The sequence below is a fragment of the Callithrix jacchus genome, chromosome 10, assembly GCF_049354715.1.
Source record: "Callithrix jacchus isolate 240 chromosome 10, calJac240_pri, whole genome shotgun sequence".
Lineage (NCBI taxonomy): Eukaryota > Metazoa > Chordata > Mammalia > Primates > Cebidae > Callithrix > Callithrix jacchus.
In genome coordinates this window covers 66745236-66763040 of record NC_133511.1, presented here as the reverse complement: position 1 = coordinate 66763040, position 17805 = coordinate 66745236, and the positions used below count along the sequence as shown (strand labels likewise).

The window sequence follows — 17805 nt, the reverse complement described above, 5'->3', positions numbered from 1 at the left end:
TTCCAAAGTATTGTTGGATAATTTAATAATAGCAATGTTTAAAGTAAGTATTAGGTGCCAGACATTGTAGTGGTAACTTTATGTTAATTAACGTGTCCACAAACCTGCAAGGTGATATTTTCCTGCATTACATTCAGCCTCAGAGATTAAAAGTCACCCAACTAATATGTAACAGAACCAAGATTCAATCTAAGTTTAGTCTCTAGAATCCATTCCCTTTTCAGTACACCAATATTTTTTCTTGGATAAGGCCTGAAATCTTGGTCTCACTGTTCATTTTAATAGATGTCAGTAGATGTTGCTAAAAATGTAGTGGTTTTCAACTTATTTTTTAAAGCTTTTGGAGCTACTCTGATTAAAGTAGATGTGAGATCCCTATTTGCTTTGCACCCCTGGTGTGCTTGAGAGAAGTATCTTTTGAAAGTCACTGCTTTAGTATATGCTATTACAATTAGAGGAACTATAAAATGTTAAAGCCATTCATTATTCAACATGTCTTTGGTTTATAAGTAGTTCTACTTTTGGACCAAGTGTAGTGGCTCACACCTGTAATCCCAGCACTTTGGGAGGCCAAGGCGGGTGGATCACCTGAGGTTGGGAGTTCAAGACCAGCCTGACCAACATAGAGAAATCCCATCCCTATTAAAAATACAAAATTAGCTGGGCGTGGTGGCACATGCCTGTAATCCCAGCTACTTGGGAGGCTGGGACAGGACAGTTGCTTGAACCCGGAGGCAGAGGTTGCGGAGAGCTGATATTGTGTCATTGCCCTCAAGCCTGGGCAACAAGAGCAAAACTCCGTTTAAAAAAAAAAAAAAATGTTCTACTTTTCTGTAATCTTCTCTTACATTCCTTTTTCTTTTTCTTTTTTAAGAGAGAGGGTCTTGCTGTGTCGCCCAGGTGAAGTACAGTGGCTTTTCACAGACATGGTCTTGGTGCATTACAGTCTCAAATTCCTGGGCTCAAGTGGTCTTCCCACTTCATCCTCTTTAGTAGATAGGACTGCAGATGCTTGTTAGGATGCCCAGCTCTGTAGTGATTTAACTGACATGTGTATAGAGTCCCTTTTTATATTTTCTGAGGTAAACTAGGGCAGGAATTAATATTTTCTTTTAATAAATGAGGAAACGGAAATGTTCATTGACTTGCCTAAGATCACAGAATCATTACGTGGCAGAAACAACATTCAAACCCAGGACTTCATATTTTTAGTCCATGGTTCTTTTTATACCTTGGATTGAAGGATTTGGTGTTTGAAGTGGCATAGATCTAAGTTTGAAGCCCTACTTAGGTGTTTACATTGGTCGAGATATTTAACTTCCCATGGTCTGTTTTCTTATCTCTAAAATGAGTATGCATTGCTTACCTTAGAGTGCTGTGAGAATAAGATAATACATAAAAAGCACTTACAGTTCCTGACATATAAGCTCTTAAAGAACGATAGCTAGTAGATAATTATATATTGAGAACTGTGAAGGTTTGTAGTTTATGTGGAAGCTCTCCTTTCAGTTTCTCATCAGCTTCCCCCCCCACACAAGCTGTATGTTTATTCATATCGATTAGATAATCTTTCATCTTCTTCTTAAATTTATTATGGATATCAGGACTCTTAGGAAGGCTTTAATGAGCTAGTCACACAGATGGAGAAATAAAGGGCAAAGTGAAGTAATTTGCTCAGGGTCACAGATTGAGTTACTAAAAGAATCAAATCCCAATATTTCTGTTTATTTTTTCATTAGATTTTTTAAAAATTAAGTTATAATTTATATGCCATAGAAATAATTCTTTTAAATATACAATTCAGAGATTTTTTGGTATATTCAATCGATCGCACAATTATCACCACTAATTGCAGAACATTTTCATTATCTCATAAACTCCTTACCTATTAGCATCCTCCCTTCCCCCTAGCATATATTGCTTCTGGATTTTGAGTCACAGAAAGACTTTTCCTTCTTTTCAGGTTATAAAGGAGTTCATACATGTTTTTTCATGGTACCTATATGATGTCCTTTTTTTTTTTTGAGACGGAGTCTTGCTCTCTCACCCAGGCCTGAGTGCAATGGCATGATCTCGGCTCACTGCAACCTCTGCTTCCCAGGTTCAAGTGATTTTCCTGCTTCAGCCTCCCAAGTAGCTGGGATTACAGGCATGCACCACCACACACGGCTAATTTTTGTATTTTTAGTTGAGATGGAGTTTCATTATCTAAAATGATAGAGTTTCATTTTTAGTTGAGATGGAGTCCAGGCTGGTCTTGAACTCGTGGCCTCAGGTAATCCACCCACCTTGGCCTCCCAAAGTGCTAGGATTACAGGCATGAGTCACCACACCTGGCCTTTTTTTTTTTTTTTTTAAATCCATTTGAAGTTTATCTTGATATGCAAAGTGAGGAACAGAAGAAATTTTATTTTTATCCACAGGCTATCTAGTTGTTTTAGCATCATTTATTAAAATGTCCTTACCCATTATGTAAATATTACTATAATAAAGAAAGTCCTGGCCAGGCTCAGTGGTCCATGCCTGTAATCCTGGCACTTTGGGAAGCCAAGACCTGTGGATCGCTTGAGCTTGGGAATTGGAGACCAGCCGGGACAACATGGTGAAATGCCGTCTCTACAAAAATAACAAAAATTTAGCTACCTGTGGTGGTGTGTGCCTGTAGTCCCAACTACTCAGGAGGATCGATCATTTGAGTCTGGGAAGCAAAGGTTGCAATGAGCAAAGATCACACCACTGCACTCCAGCCTGGGACACAAAGTGAGACTTTGTCTAAAAAAAATAAAAAAAGAAGTCCTCTTCCTCACTGATTAAAATGACACCATTATCATATATCAAATTTCTATATAGATTTGGGTGTGTGGAGTTTCTTTTATGTGGTACTGCTATACTTTTCATTAGAGGCTTTATTAGTATGTTTTGATGGGTGTTAGAGGTTATTTCCCCCTTACTCATTTTTAGGATTTTCCTGGTTCCTCTTGTTTTTTTCTAACTAACTTTCTAATCCAATAGACTAGTGCCAGAAAAATATTCTGATAGTGTTTTTCTTGGAATTACATTAAATACAAACATTAATTTAGAATAAACATTATGACATTGAATGTTCCTTAAAGAAATACGGTATCTTTCAATTTGTATGAATCCCTTTTGAAGGAAATACATTTCAGATTCCAAGTATTGACCTAAATTGTATTCAATGTAAAGTTACTTAAATTCCGTAGTACTCTTAAGTAATTGTAAAACCCAATAGGTTTACTGTTTAATTACAATTAAATCTACAAAAATCCCCAAACTCACATTAGCAACATAATGTTGATGTGAAATAATCTAATTTGCTGTTATCAGTTTACCGTAGTTTAAACCAAAAGGACATTTATTATTGTTCCAGGATGTTCCAGGGTTGATTGAGTTACTAAACAATTTCATTCAGGACCCAGGCTTTTTGCATCCTTTCTTTTGCCATCCTTATGATGGTAGCTTTTCCTTCTCTTGCTTGTCACCTTATGGTTGCAGGATGGCTGCTGCCACTCTACTTCTAGCTTATCTTTACAAATAGAAAGAAACAGGGGCCAAAGTCCTTTCCTAACTAAGCTTGTTTTTTAATTTTTTCCCAGAAATACAAGCTCCCCAGCAGTTTTCCCTTAAGTCTTATTGTCCAGAACTGTTCACATACCCATCCTAAAACCAATCACTGGCAGTAGGGAATAGGATTACTGTGACTGGTTTAGACCAATTTTGATTCATTCCCATGAAGGAGAGACGAGAGATCTCCACTAGTTACTTAAACAAAAGTATCACAATTCTGTTATGATTGAAGAGAGAGAGAGGGAAGAGAGAGAGGAAAGTGGGCAGGTAATGTCTGGAATGGAGAATAAACAGCATCTGCCCCAAATCCTGAAGTTAACAAGTAGAGAAGCCTAATCTTCTGGTTTCAAATTCCCTATTGTTTTTATTGCAGTATAAGTATAGGAAATAATAATCTCACCTCGAAACCCCCTGCCTGTTATTGCCAGATTTGAGCCCCTTGAGATTCATTTCAGAACCCCCCTGCCTGTTATTACCAGATTTGAGCCCTTTGAGATTCATTTCAGAACTTATGAGTAAAAGCCCATTTTTCCATTGTTTCTAATTGCCAGCAAATCTATTTCTGCTTAGTAGCTCCAAAATTGGGTAATTTCTGTTCTGTTTTATTTTAAACCAAATGAACCTTCCTTGTTATGTTACCTGATGTCAGATTTGAGAAAACATCTCTAGTTGTTTGGGAAAGACTTTTTCCTTCAGACTATTGAATATTTTTTTTTAAGAGAAGAAAGTTTTAATTAATAGTTCCGTTAAGAGGGTGGCCACACTTAAATGTTTTTCAATACAACATTGATTACCTGTTTCAGGTACATTTTACCAATATATTTTGAAGATTGAATCAGAGCTTATATCAAAAATTTCAATCATTTCAAACCACACCAGAAGACTGAAGTTGTTAACTTATCAGTCCTTTTCCTATATGCTTCTGTGTGTGTTTTTGGTCATGGACTTCTTCTAGGTTTAAGTAGAAATCCTTATTTAACAAGTTGTGTGACTCTGGTCAGTTATTTTTCTCTTCTTGGTCCTCATTATCATGGAAAGAAAGAACACTTTGGCACCTGACATACTTGTTTAAATCCAAGCTCCTCAGCCTGTGGAACATAGCAAAAATTTGCCTCTACTAAAACAAAATAAAACAATCATTCATGGTGGTGCACACCTGTAGTCCCAGCTACTTCAGAGACTGAGATGGGAGAATCACTTGAGCCTAGGAGTCTGAGGTTGTAGTGTGCTGTGATCATGCCACTGCACTTCAGCCTGGGAGACAGAATGAGACCTTATCTCTAAAAATAATAATTATAAAATAAAAAGTCAAATGAATCCAAGCTCCAGTGCTACCAAAAGTGACTCTGGGCAAGTTATTTAGTATTTCTGAGTCACCTTAAAATGAGAATACTTTAATGGTACTGTTCAAAACTCTTGCTTGGTATGTAATGAACACCTAGTTGTTTCCTTTCATAAAGTAAGATTTGAGTTAGATGATCTCTAACAGCATGATTCATGATGTAGTTTTTAGAATCCTGAGGTCTGCTGCTTAATGGCATGCCTTGGAGTAAGGAACACTTCAGACCTACCACAACCCTCGGCCAGCCATCTGGATGCTTTCTTTCCATTCTCTTCAACATACTGCTAATAAGGACATTTTAAAAACAGTGGTGCCTTGATTTAAATAGCTGACTGCAATTAATCTTCAGTATTTAGCCTCTGTTACCAGACTCCTAGACTAGAGAATCTGTGACAACAGTGATTAAGACTGCTGCTGTGCCAGTTCATGACTCATCAATAACTCTCATAACAGACTTAAGCAGCCTAGATGTTGATGTATTATGCCTATTTAGATTTGAGACATTCATGTAAAAACATACAACTTATATTTCTTGTTCCTTATTCTATAGGCAAGGAAGGTTTTTCCTCCTTCCCTGTCTCCCCTTTCTCTCCTTTCTCCTGGCTTTCCTTAGGATTTGATCATATAGTTTTGTTGATTTTGGTATCTCCTAGTAGGCATATCATATTGTAGGCAAGCAGAACATTCTCTATTCTCCTTAGTCCTCCAACTTGTAATTATTGGTCAGCTGTCTATGCCTCAAAACTGTTGAGATGCATAAGGGTAGGAATTGTGTATGAATTTTGCTGGTGCCTAGAATGCTGTCTACTTTAGTGCTAACCGAATGAGAAACCCAAATCCTGGCCTACTAACCCCATTCTGTAAGAACAACATTATTTCCCCACCAGTTCTCTTAAGATGATGTAACTAGGGCTATACTCCCTTTCTCCTAAAAGCAGTTATATTTCATAGAACAATAGAATCTCTATTTCAGTACCAGCTTTTAGGTAAAATGTGTTGTGTTTACAATACATTACTTTGAGATTTAAAATAATTATGTGGTTGAAACTCAGGCTTGCAATAGGTCTCATGATATATACAAATTCAGGCTTCTTCATTTTATTTTATCAAAATTTGACGACTTATGTCTTCCTCTTTGATTCCCTAAACCTGAAAGTAAGTCTATTATTCTAAGAGAGCACATATCAATTAACAATTATTTTCACACCAGCCTTATTTTATAGTATTTAGTTTTTCTGCCCTTGCCCAATTTATCACTTATTCTCTAAGAGTGAAGACTGTTTTCCAAGTAAGTGGTTCTTGCACATTGGTGACTCCACCAAGTTTGGGGACCAGAGCAAGCAGTTTACCATTAAAGGCTAGTGTTAAAAGCTCTCCAATGTCATATCCTAAGCAGTGTTAATTTCCCAAGTGTTTCTTGCACTTAACAATTACCAAGTTAATTTTGCTGGCAGTGCCTTTCATTTTCTTCTCTTTTTCAAGTCCCACCTATCCTTTAAAACTCATGAAGTGCTTTCAGACTACTTTAACTCATTCATTTACTCTCTCTTCTCTGAGCATCTGTAACAGTTTTGGCATCTCCACTCATAAATTTTTATGTTTGGTATTGTATTTTTTCATTGTTATTGTGTCAAACTTATCAAAGATAATTTTATGCAGATTTTTGTGTTTCCTCAAAAAAATTTGGAGCTCCTGTAGTGTAAGGATCTTTGTTTCTCTGTGCTTTCTATTGTAACACAGCTAAATGTTTCTGTAAATTTAATTTAATGGACACGTGGAACACATTCATTTAAAATAAAGTCCTGAAGACTTTTCTGGTCAGTTCAGCTTGCAGTGATTTTTCTATTTGTTGTCCTTTGGTGGCATCTGCCATTATCCCAGGAATCAGCAAATGTTTTCTGGTAAGCGCCAGATAGTATTTTAGGCTTTGTGGGCCATGTTAGTCTCTGTTACAGCTCTGCTGAGTGAAAGCAGCCACAGACAGTATGTAACTGAATGTGTCTGTGTTGTAACAACACTTTATGGATGCTGAAATTTGAATTTCACATAATTTTCACATGTCATTAGTATCTCTCCTCACCCTGCCCTCCACCTTTTAAAAATGTAAAGATCATTCTCTGATCATGGGCCAAACAAAAATAGGTGGTGGGCTACATTTCCTGTAGGCTGTAGTTTGCCAACTTGGTATCAATACTGCTAGTTCTGTACTTTTACTATCTTGTAGTAGAAAGAAGATAACTTTTTAAATCAGTAAACTGGATTCTCTTCCTGGCTTTACTACTTACTGCTTAACTGATGCAAACTTGCCTTTATTTTTTTTAAATGTAGATAATACTAGCCTCATAGAGTTTTTGAGGAGGAAATGAGATGATATATGTGTAGAAATATTATTTAAGTTGGAAAACTGTCTAATGGAAACTTACTGTATTTCCTCAATTCTAAGATACATTTCATTTTTACATTTAAAATGATAGTGTTTTTTTTCTGCACATGTACCTGGGAACCTAAAGTGCGATAAAATATTTAAAAAAAAAAGGGCCGGGCACGGTGGCTCAAGCCTGTAATCCCAGCACTTTGGGAGGCCGAGGCGGGTGGATCACGAGGTCAAGAGATCGAGACCATCCTGGTCAACATGGTGAAACCCCGTCTCTACTAAAAATACAAAAATTAGCTGGGCATGGTGGCGCGTGCCTGTAATCCCAGCTACTCGGGAGGCTGAGGCAGGAGAATTGCCTGAACCCAGGAGACGGAGGTTGCGGTGAGCCGAGATCGCGCCATTGCACTCCAGCCTGGGTAACAAGAGTGAAACTCCATCTCAAAAAAAAAAAAAAAAAAGAAAAGAAAGTGGTGAAAGAACAGCTACTCCACAGACAGAGTAGGACATTCCCGAAAATAAGAGGAGGGAACGTATCCACCCTAGGTATAATGCTTATGTATATGGGGAATTGTGTTCTGCTACAATAGTTTGTGATAAAGGATTAATTTCTTAATTAGTGTATAGCCTGGGGAGAAATGCCAAATGTGGGTGAAGGGGAGGAAGGCAGCAAAACACACTGCCATGTGTGTACCTATGCAACTATCTTGCATGTTCTGCACATGTACCCCAAAACCTAAAATGCAATAAAAAAACAAAAACAAAAAAAAGAATTGATATGATTATCTTTAAAGCAAAATTAGTAATGCCTTTGTTCTCCAGATGTCGGGATATCTGGATGCACCCAAGTCTGGGTATGTTTAGTAAACATTATTAATTTGTTTCTTTAACCATAAACATCCAGAGGCTAGGAATGCCTCACTTTCTGAGAATGCAGCCTAGCAAGTCCCAGCCTCATTTTCCTAGCCCTAACTCAAAATGGAGTTGCTCTGGTTTGAATGCTTCTGACAAATTGACCATAAATACTAGTTTATTTCTGGGCTTTTGATTCTATTTAGGTAATCTCTATGTCTGTTCTTATACCTGTACCACAGTCTTGATTGGTGTAGTATCCCATTTGCTTTTACTAGAAAGCTTATAAGGATTAGGTAAGGATTATTAGCCTCAAAGCTGCTTAATAATATTAATAACAAATATTTATTGGGAAACCAAACTAAGTGCTTTATGCATGTTAACTCATTTCGGACTGTCAACAGATATTAGTCATTGATGTATATCAGGCTCTGGGGTGGGAATACATTGGTGAACAAATGGAGAACCTTCTTGCTCTAATGGATCTCACATTAGTGGTGAATTAGTTGGGGTGACTGGAGGATAATAACAAATACGGGAGTAAGATAATTTTAGAAAATAATTTGTTTTATGATAAATAGAACAGACTAATTCGAGAGTAACCAAGGGATGAAAGGGTGTCTTTGAGCCTCATAATACCTCCTATAAAACTGGTCCTATAATCCCCTGACATGAAGAAACTCAGGCTTACAGAAGTGAAATGACTGCCCAAGGTCCCATAGTTTAATAAAGGCAGAACTGGATTATGAAAATAAACCTTTAGTTGGTAGCAAATGGAAAATTATTTTAAGTTTGGGAACTAATAACAAGACAGTATCTTCTCATTCTTTTTCTCTTTCTGCTGGAAATAGGTTGTTAACATCAAATTACAGGGTTCTTAATTTGAGATTCATAGATAGGTTTCTTGAAGCCAGTGGAATTATATACAAAATATATGTACATGCATTTTTTTTTCTAGATTGAAGGTTCATAGCTTTCATCAAATTCTGATCATGGTCTGTGATAACAGCAAAAGGTCCATAAACAAATACAATTCATGTGACTTAGGAGACACCATATTTTCTGTGTGTCTTTCACAGCACCACTTTGTCTCCTCTCTGCCAAACTTCTTCCTCTGCAGCAATAGGTGGGAGGAAATTATATATTTATTTTGTTAGGTTTGAAATAAATTTTATTCTAATGCAAAAAAAATTGATACAATTACCTACCAGAATAGATTTTTATTTATAAATTGTAAGACTTAATTATTTATTTCTCTGTTTAAAACTTTAAAATTGACTTTGATTCTGCTGTCAGTCATTCTTCATATCTTGAACATTCTTAAGATTTGTTCATTGCCTTTGAAAAGTTATTCTGTGTTTTCCTACTTTTAATTCCATTGTCGGTTAAGACTCCCAATCTTTTCTGTTTTTTCTTTGTCAACCCTATTAACTGATCCCATCCTTTTCTAGGTAGGTTATTGCAAAATATTTTTTCCCGGAATCAAGTCCATCTTTTGCCTGTAACCAGATTGATCTTTCTGAAATAATTTCATCTCTACGTTTTATTGACTCTTTAGGAGACGGGATTTTGCCTTTTCACCCAGGCTAGACTATAGTGGTGTGATCACAGCTCTCTGCATCCTTGGGCTCAAATGATCCTCCTGCCTCAGCCTCTCAAGTAGCTAGAACCACAGGCACATGCCACCAGGCCTACCTAATTTTTTTTCAGTAGAAAGAAGGTCTTGCTATGTTGCCCAGGCTAGCCTCCATCTCCTGAGCTCAAGCGATCTTCCCGCCTTGACCTCCCAAAGTGCTGGGATTAAGGCCTGAGCCACCATGTTCAGCCTGGCTCTTCATTTTCTTCCATCCAAGTACTAACCAGGCCCAATCCTGCTTAACTTCCAAGATCAGTTGAGATCTGGCACATTCAAGGTATTATGGCCATTCACTAGCTCTTTGTTTTCTATGATATCATCCAAACCTATCTGACTATTGGGCCTCTGCAAAAAAAAATCACACACATACAAGTAACAGAAAAAGAACATGTATTTCCCATTTTATTAAGCTAACATACTTTCTCCACTATATATGTTTAATTTTGTCAACTTTTAACTTTTCAAAAATGCTGTATTATTCCTTACTCATTCCAGTTAGCTATTTTGTTGTTGTTTGTTTTCAGTGTCTCCTATGACAGGCAGCAGGCTGGATTCTTATTCATACTCTCTTATCTGCCTGAAATGTCTTATCCCTCCTTCCCTATTTCCATCAGCTCAAATTCTACCTGTCCTTCAATGCCTAGCTTAAGTGTGTCAGTGTTTTTTATTTAAAGCCTGTCTTTATTCTCCAGGCTAGAAGTAATCTTCCTTTCCTCCTTTGAACATTTACTGCACTTTAGCTGTACTTCTTAGGGTATTTAACTCTTTGTATATTTTGTTAGATATTTATGGACTTTTTTTTTCTCTCTTTTTATAATTTTTTAAAATTTATTTTTCACTCCCAGTTTATGAGTGGAAGTATTTATGGACTTAATACTAACTTCTTGACAGCAAATATATTGTCTCTCTAGTTTTATAATTATCCCAGCATCTCCCATTATCCTATGTCAATTCCCACCTTACGTATATAATAGGTTCTTGGTAAATATTTTTAGAATGAATTAATCTTTTTTTGAGAGAGAGAGAGACAGAGTCTCACAGTTTTGCCCAGGTGAGAGTACAGTGGCTATTCATGGGTGTGATAACAGTGCACAGCCTTGAACTCCAGGGCTCAAGCAATCATCCTGTCTTAGTCTCCCAAGTAATTGGGACTACAGGGGTATACTACCACACCCAACAATCCAACAATAAATTCTTTTTATTGTTGGATAAAATAAATGTAACCGTATTAGTCTGTTTTACGTTGCCAGTAAAGATGTATCCAAACTGGGTAATGTATACATAAACCAGAAAAAGGTTTAGTGGATTCACAGTTCCACATGACTGGAGAGGCTCATAATCATGGCAGAATAAAATAGGCACATCTTACATGGTGGCAGACAAGAGAGAATTGAGATTCAAGTTAAAGGGGTTTTCCCTTATAAAACCATCAGCTCTCAGCTGGGCATGGTGGCTCAAGCCTGTAATCTCAGCACTTTGAGAGGCTGAGGCGGACAAATCATGAGGTAAGGAGTTTGAGGCCAGCCTGACCAACATGGTGAAACCCCGTCTCTACTGAAAATACAAAAATTAGGTGGACATGATGGTGTGTGCCTGTAATCCCAGCTACTTGGGAGGCTGAGACAGCAGAATCGCTTGAACCTGGGAAGTGGAGGTTGCAGTGAGCCAAGATTGCGCTACTGCACTCCAGCCTGGGTGAGAGAGTGAGACTCCTTCTAAAAAACAAAACAAAAAACCCATCAGATCTCATGAGACTCATTCACTATCATGAAAACAGTATGGGAGAAACAGCCCCATGATTCAATTATCTCCCACCAGGTCCTTCCCACAACAGATGGAATTATGGGAGCTACAATTCAAGATGAGATTTGGGTGGGGACACAGCCAAACCATATCAGTAACTTAACCTTGTTACGCTTTTGAAAGTTCTTTCACTATTTTAAAATTCTTTCATTATAACCCTATTCGGGGGGGGAAGTTAGCAATTAATTTATAAAGGCCTACACAAGCTATGATGACCATATAATAGCTAGGTGTAAAATAAGAATCTAAAGCTATTTGAAAAATCAGTCTAAACTGAATCCCTAAAATTCACAATATTTTGTTCTGACTAAACTGCAAAAATAATGTAAGATTCTTGCCACCTCTGTAATGTGTAATATTGGTTACAAAATTAATTGAAGTCTTATGATTTATAAACAATTGTGTGTGTGTTTGTTGTTTTGAGATGGTGTCTCACTCTATCACCCAGGCTAGAGAGCAGTGGCTCGATTTTGGCTCACTGAATCCGCCACCTTCTGGGTTCAAGCCATTCTCCTGCCTCAGTCTTCCAAAGTAACTGGGACTACAGGCGCGTGCTACTACACCCAGCTTATTTTTGTATTTTTAGTAGAGTTGGGATTTTGCCATGTTGCCCAGGCTGGTCTCGAATTCCCGACCTCTGGTGATCTGCCTGCCTCAGCCTCTCAAGGTGCTGGGATTACAGGCATGAGCCACCGTGCCCGGCCCAATTATGTGTTAAAAAAAAAAAAGGTATAGGGGTATGCTAGAAAATCTCTGTGGGAGTTGGAGCAACTTTTGGAGATGGAGGAATATTGATTCCTTAAATAAATGGGAATTACTCATTTGGTCAAAATAAGTTGAGTAGTCCCTGGAACCTTTTTAGTTTGTTTATTTTTAGTTTTGGATTAGAACTCCTGGGCTCAGTCCAGGAGTTCTCACTCCCACCTCAGTCTCTCCCTAGTGGCTGGAACTGCAGGCCTTTTTTTTTTTTAATAGAAGAAATAAGTGGAGGGTGTTCTCCAATGAATAATTTCTATTTATAGGAAGTAATTTGTCTTTAACTGGTACTCGCGTAACTTGTAAAGGTTCTTTGGCATTGGCACAGTCAGCTATGTTTAGACTACAAAAAGGAAACCTCCAATAATGTGCACTTAAGCCTTATTTCTTTTCAGAAGCATAAATGATAGCATGAGAAAATTAAAGGATGAAAGTAGTGATAAGCATTGGGGTAAAGAGCAGAGGCTTTGGAGAGAGAGTGGTAGAACTGGATTTGAATTTTGTCACTACTGCTGATAGAATGCTGAATTTCCTCCATTACTGGGAAGAAGAATAGGTTGGAAACAGAATGGCTTAGAATTTCTTTTCTGTATTCCATCCAAGATTGAAAACATGAATTGTGAATAGACATTTATTAGTTTATTTTGTTTTAAAATAATTTTGTATTTTTAATAATACATGATCAAAAATCAAAAGATAGAAACATAGATTGAAATTCTTTTCTCTCATTTCCCAATCATATTTTCCTTTCCAAGATACCATAAATGTTGTATTAGTATCCTTCCAGAGATATGGAAAACATACATAAACATATACATTTCCCAATTTTCCCAAGTGATATATATATCATGTTCATCTTGGAGTTATATTCATGTATAAAGACCTTTATCAATATATTTCTTCATTTTTACAATTAACTAGTATTTTTCTATGTACTACAATTTATTTTCATTGGTCCCCTATTGATGGATATTAGATTTTTTCCAACTTCTCTCTATTATAAAGGATGCTGCATTGAATACTTAAGTCATTTCTCTTCTATGTGAGCAGTACTTCAGATGAATTCCTGTAAGTTCAAGGTGTTGATATTGCCAATTTGCCTTCCATGGAGGTTGTTTATTGATTGTTTGGGAATGACAAGGAAGCATGAAAGAGTATGAGGAATTAAATTTGTAAAGGAGTAGTAGTGACCAGGAATGACTGTAGTAGGAATGATATTAAAGTCAGTTGGGAGGATGGAAATGAGCCTATAGTCAAGAACAGGGCAAAAAATTAGCAGGTTTTGTGTGTATATGAACACAGAATTTATTTGTGATTAAAATATACTAATGAATTTTGAAAAAAATCCTAAAATTTTTACTCTTCAATCTAGGTTTGGATTTAAAAACATTTTAAAATACTTTAAAAAACATATTTACGTTATTATGTAATATAATACGTTAAATACATATTTAATACATTTTTTATTCTTTGTGATGAACTCTTTATATCTTTGCTGCTTTCATTACTGATTTACATTTAGCATTTATTGATAAAGATTTTATCTCTTTGTGCGTAATTGTTTGTTTTGAAATGTCTCCCTCTTTTTTTTCCTCAGCCCTGGAAGAAAGCGGGACTTTTCCCCTGTTCCTTGGAGTCAGTATTTTGAGTCCATGGAAGATGTAGAAGTAGAGAATGAAACTGGCAAGGATATATCCTTTGCAAAATGGCTTATTCTTTAGTGAGCTTATGAGATTGTCTAAGTTAAAAGACTTGTGTAGTTTCTAAAATGTTCTTTATTTCTGCTGCTTATTTTACCTTATTCCCCACTTGTTCTTTATGGAATATTGCCTGCAAGTCCATGCCAATAACTGTCTTGGCTGTAGTTCTCTAATGCATGGAGAAGGGATTAAGAATTAAATTATTCAAACAGATATACTGTCTTAGAGACTCAGGGGAAGGTTTCATGAGTCATGTGAGTTGAACTACTTTTGTTTCTAGAATCCAGGGATTATGTACTCACTAGGGCAAAGGGAATTTTTTTTTTTTTTATTGAACAAATGGTCACACTGGTTTCATGCTTCAAAAACAGAAGGTTAGTGTCTCAGAAATGTCTACTTAAGTTTCTCTTACATTTGGCAGTCTGCAGTTTTGAATAAAGTTTCTAGCAATATTATTATGATTAAATAATAAAAAAACTTCAATGAGCAAAAACATAGATGTTTTATCTTTAACTATTCACACACTTTTCGAGTTTACAAGAGTGGTTCAGAGGGTCCAGTTCTGCTCCTGCTACATGGAGGAGGTCATTCTGCCCTTTCCTGGGCTGTGTTCACGGTAAGTAGGTTGTTGATAGTATAAGTTAAGTACAAGTTAATGTTAGTACTTTTGAAGTAATTCAAGTATAGTGACAAATCTTGGAAGTTAAAACATTCTATTTGGGAAGCAGGAATCGCTATTCCAAGCATACATACAGACTGGGTGGTATGTTCTTCAGTATGTCTGAAGAACAAAGAGAAGGTTAGAGGTTTTGTAAAAAGGAGAAATGTTATGTATTGCTCTTTGAGAAAGTTCATTGGCACTAGTAAAGGTTTGGGGAGAAAAAGAAAATAGGGAGTGATGGAAAATGTGAAAGAAAAATTTAAAAATTAAAAAAAAAGGTTTCAGAAGCTGGTAAGTTCTGATTGATAAGTGACTGTGGTGAGTAAAGTCTTAGAGCCACAGCGTTGTTTCAGTAGCTATTAGATAAAACTGGTTTCATATTATAGCAGGCAGTTTCTGCTGAAACTGAGAATAATTACATTCTTGGAGCAATGTTATGTGCCCTGAGTGCTTTTTCTCCCTGGCTTCTCAACTCTGGTTTAATGGGATATGACAGGAATAACCCAATTTGTATAAATCTCCACAGTGCAATCATTGTTTACTTCTGGATGAATTGGACTATATTTCATGTTCACTTATACTGCTTGATTTAAGAAGCTTAGGGATATAGGAGAATCTGAATATTCGTCATGGTAGGCTAAAGATTACTTATTTAAACCGGAAGTTTTTAACTGGGGTGGGTCTTAGGCATGAATTCCTCAGCTTATAAAATTTTGTATATATGTGGATTGGCATGGGGAAGATGAGATTTGTACCTTGTCAAAAGTGGAGGTCTGTGTCTCAGTAATCTAACTAATAAAGAAGCAGACATTTTATTTAGGTGCTTTAGATAATGTCTATCACTTTGTCTTCCATATAGAGCCTGTGTAATACTTAGTACATGGAAATAATCTCATAAGAACTTGGAAAATGTTTCTTCCTTTTTGAAATGATTCTTTATATTTTAATGGTACTTGTTAGCTACAAGGAAGTAAATAACATTTGGCTAATGATACCCTGGTCTAGAGTAAAGGATATGTGTCTGTGTGAATGCTGTCAATTGTAGATCTTCCTAATACTCTTGACTCTGGGGTGGGACAGCCCATGTGCAAGGAGAGATACTGCTAAGGAAGACACTAGCAACATCTGTTTTTAAAATGAAGTTGTCATCTCGTGTGTGCATCAAGCAGATATATATCCTCTGTTTACCATTAGAGAGCCTGAAGGACAGAAAATGAGAGCAAGTGGGAATGCAGCACTAGGCAGCTGGAGCCAGATGTCTGTGGAGTTGAAGAAGGCACTTTGTTCCTGGCAGCAGGGATTATTGGGGTTAAGTTTAAATCTTGTCTCTTCTTTTAGACCATGAATTCCTTGAAAATAGGAATAACATCTTATTTTTTGTTTCCCAAATGGTTTGAAACAGTTCTTTAAACATAGGCACACATTCAACCACAATTAAATGATTTGGCCCTTATCTTATTTGCTACTTTTTCCTCTTACTCTAGGATAAATTGTTTAACTTGTCCATAAGTACCAGGCTCTCTCACGTCTCTGGACCAGTACTGTCCAATAGAAATACAGTGCAAACCATATATATTATTTTAAATGTATTAGTAGACCCTTTAAATAGATAAAAAGAAACAGAATAAATTAATTTTAATATATCTATTTAATTTAACTATTGTATCTGCAATGTCACTTAACATGTTAAAGTAATTACATTGATTATGTAATCAAGATAAAAATTACTGTTGAGCTATTACATTTATTTTTATACTTCTAAATTTAAAAATTTTATACTTAGAGCACATCTCAGTTAGGGTTAGCCACGTTTCAAATCATTGCTTTAGTCATTTACTCTGCAAATAGATTGCAAAGTTTTTTGGAGGCAAATTCCATGGCTTATTATACCTAGCACATGTTGTATGCTCAAAGAATTTTATGTATGTATTTATTTTTTAAGAGACAGAATCTTGCTGTGTTGCCCAGGCTGGACATGAAGACTTATGAGTAATTTTCCACCATCTTTCTATTTTCTAGGTTTTCAGTTACATGTTTATTGCTTTCATAATTTAAAGATTGTTTTTTCTTTTACTGGAAACGATTTTCAAGGAAAAAGGTTTTTTGACAAGTTTGGCAAACTGGAACTTGTCTAGAGAAGAGCAATCAAGATTAGAATACTTTAAACAATAGCATTTTTTTCTTTTTTTATTGCATTTTAAGATTTGGGGTACATGTGAAGAACATGCAGGATTGTTGCGTGGGTACACACATGGCAGTGTGATTTGCTGCCTTCCTCCCCATCACCTATATCTGGCATTTCTCCCCATGCTTTCTCTCCCCAGTTCCCTACCCCTTCCATCCCTCCCCTGTTTCCCCCTGACAGACCCCAGTGTGTGATGCTACCCTCCCTGTGTCCATGTGTTCTCATTGTTCAACACCCATCTATGAGTGAGAACATGTGGTGTTTGATTTTCTGTTCCTGTGTCAGTTTGCTGAGAATGATGGTTTCCAGGTTCATCCATGTCCCTACAAAGGACACAAACTCATCATTTTTGATGGCTGCATAATATTCCATGGTGTATATGTGCCACATTTTCCCTGTCCGGTCTACCATTGATGGGCATTTGGGTTAACAGTAGCATTTTTAAGGAACAATTGAAGGAACTGAAAGGGATTGGCCTGAAGAAAAGAAAAACTTGGGAGACATAATATTTGTTTTCAGTTTTTTTTTAAGTTTTAAAATAATACATTTTTATTGTCATAAATAAAATACATATTTAATATGGTGTGACATATAGAGAGGTATAAAAAGGAAAATTAAAGTCATTAAAGTCTTACCAGAGATAATTACCATAAACATTTTGATGTACTTTCTCAGCATATTGTTTCCTATGCCTTTTATATTTTTCTTTATTAGTATATACTTCAAGCATGTAGCAGTACACAAACAGAAAATAATAGAAACACCCATATACCCACCATGGAAAATTTTAAAATATTGATATTTTCCTACATATATTTCATATTCTTTATGTAAGAAAGAAAATATATATATATATATATATATATATATATATATATATATAGAGAGAGAGAGAGAGAGAGAGAGAGAGA

General features: G+C 36.3%; 1 protein-coding gene across 4 annotated transcripts in view; it reads left to right on the top strand.

Annotated features, from left to right (window-relative positions):
• Positions 1-17805, top strand: part of PPME1 (protein phosphatase methylesterase 1) — a 75232-nt gene that overhangs the window by 3649 nt on the left and 53778 nt on the right. For all 4 annotated transcript variants that reach the window (XM_054241936.2, XM_054241935.2, XM_054241932.2 and 1 more), the window contains exons 2-3: positions 13946-14040; positions 14573-14664. In XM_054241936.2, coding sequence (XP_054097911.1) covers positions 13946-14040; positions 14573-14664 — 187 coding nt within the window. The remainder of the gene's footprint in view (positions 1-13945; positions 14041-14572; positions 14665-17805) is intronic.